Here is a 4125-nt window from a genome sequence, read left to right as displayed (position 1 = left end):
TATTATTTCGGTGCTATGAAGAACCAGTCTTTGCAGAAAAAATAAGAAATTCAGCAGCCACAACCTGCAGCCAGGTATTGATCCCTAACAGCTATATGCATCTATTTTTAAGGACGCGGTCCCCGCATATCCCCACAACCTACGGAGAGTCAGAGATGTTACAGGATCACTGATGCTTCTAAGTTCTAAGGTAGAAAATAGGTACATTAGAAAATAGGTACTTGACAATGAGAGACGGGCTAGGGCTAGAAACCCATCAACTCCAACAAAAAACCGGTGAAACGGTTTGTATTGCATTTTACTAAGACTTATTTGATCACGTAAACAGGATCCTCAAACTAATTTTATACTAAGTTTGATTTACAATCACATAAATCCCAATTTCAAGGCTTCACGGCAGTCATAACTCTTATAGAAATCTGACAATTGACGATTTACCAAACAAAATTTGATAGCTTGTTTTTGGTACTTGAAAAGGACATAGAAATTCAACTCGTGCTCCATTGTACATTGAACTGCTCTCCTTACTAGGACTACATTGCCTTGCCTACATCTTGTCATTTCCCTCGGCATTATTTGTTTCATTTGAAGAACCAACCCGTCTTTAAAGACAAAAGGAAAATCAGTGGGTATCCAGCCAGAACCTGCAGCCAGGTATTAATGCATTCATTAACAACTATCTGCATCTATGATTTAAGGATGCGGTCCCGTATATCAACAAAGGTCTTCACATCAGATCCCCACAACCTGCACAGGCAGAGATGGTAGAATACTTGATTATAGAGTATTATGATAATTCTAATCAGTTCAATTTGAAGAGCACTAGGAAATCAACCAAGAAAAGAACATGTCTTGGTCTGCAAAGTAGCAAGGTTAATAGCATGTCCTTCTATTAGACAGGAAAGATTCAAATACTTCATAGGCTTCTAATGGGGAAATGTATAGGACACAGTTAACATCAGAAAAACTATACAGAGGCCCTACAGGGCCTTCATTTCCCATGAAGAATCTCTCAGCCTAGAAACGGACAATTAGAAAGATCCAAAACTCTATCAAACTGGACTTCTTTTGGTTAATCAGTTTATTATTTTACTTATGGATCATATTTAGCTATAAATAGTGTGTTCAAGTTGAGCTATTATTTTTTAGTACCAACAGTCGACACCAGCTGTGTTCGCGCCTACTTTATCCGCATCATGATCATCCCCAACATGCACTGCTTTGGCAGCCTCAACACCAACTCTCTCTATAAAACATGTCGGAGTTTAGACTACATTAACACGCGATAAAAATAGGTTCCAGAAGAATAGAACGTATGAGCCCATATATATAGGTAGTGGTTGTACTTACCTAAAGCAGCTTTGAAGATCTCCGTGTCTGGCTTTTCATATCCTACCTCTGAAGATATGATAGTGGCATCAAACCTTAACAAAATCAGGGGGTAAAAATCACTTCTTTTACTCAATTAGAAATGTAAAGTCATCATCGCTTAGCGTACATGGTGATTCAATCTTAGTGATTTCATGAATTTCAACCATGAAGCAGTAAGTGATGTTCAAGCTGAAAATCTTATTTACGGGATAATTACATTAAAAAGCTTCTGCAAGCTTCTGCAATTTAACAACAGTTCAGAAATGCGAGCAGATTCTATGATAATATTTATTTGAAGTAAAAGACAAGACTGAAGTAGGATGATATACAAGAATAGTTGAAACACAGCTTACATATCTGCAACATTTAGGTCCTTCAACAGCTTCCTTAGACGAGTATCGAAATTTGACACGACAGCCAATTTAACTGCAATACTGGATATCTCATTTAGTTAGCGACGAGGATTACTAAGGAACCAGTCAACAAAAGCTCATAGGAAGTTTAGTACCTAAAAAAGTAGGAAAATATACCTCCATCATCTTTTAGAAGACGCAGTGTTTCATAAGCTCCTGTGGGGAGATTCCATGCATCATCCTTCGCAAAATACTGGTCCAAAGAAATCATTAAGACATCAGTACACAAGGATGCAGCTTGTAGGAGATGAATAAATCTATTTAATCCTACGCAAACCTCGATCAAGGCTCTTAAAGAAAATACAGTATCATAATATTTCCTACCAGATTAATAACAACGTTACATATTACTATTAGTAAAGGGAAAGGAACATGACCTCGTATACTTCTTCAAAGTAGTCATTATTGTCAGAACCTGTTGCTTCAGAAACAACAAGTCTCCAAAATGGCCTCCCATCACCCTACCAAGACCAAATTAAGACAATAAGAACTGGAGCAAGATGGCTTTTTACACCCACTTAGTTGGCAACTCAGCATACTTTAGTTCTTTTTCATGTAAACTGAAAGGAGATTAAAAAAAAAAAAAAAGAGGATAAAGTACACTGCTAGCAGAAGACTGAAAGACTATATGCATTGGCAATTTTCTGGACACAACATTTATGATTATTGGCTCGACAATCTAAAGAACACATACAACAAGTGCAGGACTTGCAGGCCCACTCTCAAGAATGTTCCGATGTTTAGTTAAGAAACCTATATACAACAAGTACTGATCAAGAAGTCGTGAATCTCATTAATTTTATATTCTTCTTGTCAGGACTCAGAAACACAACATTACCAAACAAGAGAAATCATTAACTGTTGTAGATTAACTATTCATTAGTTAGACACAATTTGACAACCATTTAGGCAAACTAAGTTTTAAATGCTCGCGGCAACCACCCAGTTTCTACTCCCACACCTGTTCCAGAACCAGTTGCTGATCCAGATCCAACCTCAATTCTCTTACCAACACCAAATCCATGCCCACTAGCAACGCCTACACCTGCTCCAGCTCCACCACCTAACGCCAGCACCAGCAACCTGCAAGCCACCACCAGCACCAAACCCTCGCCATATACTGATCCTCCTCCACTCCTCTTCCCCCACCACAACACATCCACCAAGTCCGCCTCCTTCACATCCTCCAGCACCATATCCGCGTCCATGGCCTGACCACCACCAGACCCACCAGCATTTCCTACAGCAACCCCATCTCGAAACTTCAACATTGCCTGACATACCACCTCTAATACCCCAGCTTCAAATCCTTTAAATACTTTTTGGATCCAGTTCATTAATCAATATAAGAGTTCTTTATATTTCCTCAAAAGAAATTGATGGTATTAAAATAAGAAAAGCATTGAGTTTAAATGGAATAACATTGATAGGCTATGATTATATGATATTATCAACTGTCTAGTATTTTGACTCGGATACACATATATTTTCAAACCTACAAATAGCAACAGCTACTGTAGTCTCTCCACTATATGGTTACCATAAGCACATACATCGGTTCAAAATCAAAATACACAAGAAAGAAGATAATAAATCACCTCATAGCGAAGCTTCTTTGGCCAAGGAGCTGCAAAAGCTCTTCTAAATCCATATTTTATCTCAGTAGCATTCACATTTAAACCTGACATACGTAAGTACAAAAAATAACCAGATCAAACACATAATACAAAAATAGAAGAAATGTCCCATGACACATTTTTTTTACTCACCATGTTTCCTCCCAATATCAGCATATGTTTCTTCGACAGGCCTTGCCAACTGCAATAAGGTTCCTCCGGCATCCAATAACAAAGCATCATAAGCTCTCTTCCCTGCCACGCATCCAGCTGTATAAGGAAACATAGTTAACATGAATGAATCCAAAATCAAATTTTGCTCAAATTCACTCAAATTGGGGAAAAGATTATAAACCAACCTGTATGAATTGCCATTGATGATCTTCGGGTGAGCGTTTGAATCTTGGGATTGAATGTATTTACTCCTCTGGCTCTGAAGAAAGCTCCAGCTGAGCATCTACTCAAGCAAGCTTCCATAGCTCTGCCAGAATTAAGCGAAGAAAACTAGAGAAATGTGAAAGACGATACATAAGCACCCAAAACATTTTTTATTACCAAATTCACCCTTAACTAATTGAGAAATTCTTTGAAGGAGTTCACTAGTTGTGCAGTTTTTCTGATTGGTGAATGTCGGAGGTAAGATGTTGGAGAAAACTGAACCATAGATGGTTCACGAATGAATGATCAAAACATCTGGTTCAGTTTTCTACAACTCTTACTTACAA

General features: G+C 38.1%; 1 protein-coding gene across 1 annotated transcript; it reads right to left on the bottom strand.

Annotated features, from left to right (window-relative positions):
- Nucleotides 1-291: 291 nt before the first annotated feature.
- Nucleotides 292-3890, bottom strand: LOC113275967 (haloacid dehalogenase-like hydrolase domain-containing protein 3). Its single transcript, XM_026525554.1, has 9 exons — nucleotides 3760-3890; nucleotides 3554-3670; nucleotides 3383-3465; nucleotides 2162-2245; nucleotides 1902-1977; nucleotides 1725-1797; nucleotides 1351-1424; nucleotides 1153-1246; nucleotides 292-747 (listed from the first exon to the last, which is right to left on the bottom strand). Exons 1-9 carry the CDS (start codon nucleotides 3875-3877, stop codon nucleotides 687-689), a joined length of 780 nt encoding a protein of 259 aa, XP_026381339.1. The 5' UTR covers nucleotides 3878-3890; the 3' UTR covers nucleotides 292-686.
- Between the last annotated feature and the right edge of the window lie 235 nt (nucleotides 3891-4125).

This window comes from Papaver somniferum, chromosome 4, assembly GCF_003573695.1.
Source record: "Papaver somniferum cultivar HN1 chromosome 4, ASM357369v1, whole genome shotgun sequence".
Taxonomy (NCBI): domain Eukaryota; kingdom Viridiplantae; phylum Streptophyta; class Magnoliopsida; order Ranunculales; family Papaveraceae; genus Papaver; species Papaver somniferum.
This window is presented reverse-complemented; position numbering and strand designations above follow the sequence as displayed.

What these genes read in the sequence shown, in the direction of transcription:
- LOC113275967 (XM_026525554.1), bottom strand. Translation starts at nt 3,877, where the DNA reads ATGGAAGCTTGCTTGAGTAGATGCTCAGCTGGAGCTTTCTTCAGAGCC. An exon ending in TGATATTGGGAGGAAACATG is followed by an intron (nt 3,466 to 3,553) that starts GTGAGTAAAAAA and finishes TACGTATGTCAG; the next exon opens with GTTTAAATGTGAATGCTACT. An exon ending in TCTTCTAAAAGATGATGGAG is followed by an intron (nt 1,798 to 1,901) that starts GTATATTTTCCT and finishes CCAGTATTGCAG; the next exon opens with TTAAATTGGCTGTCGTGTCA.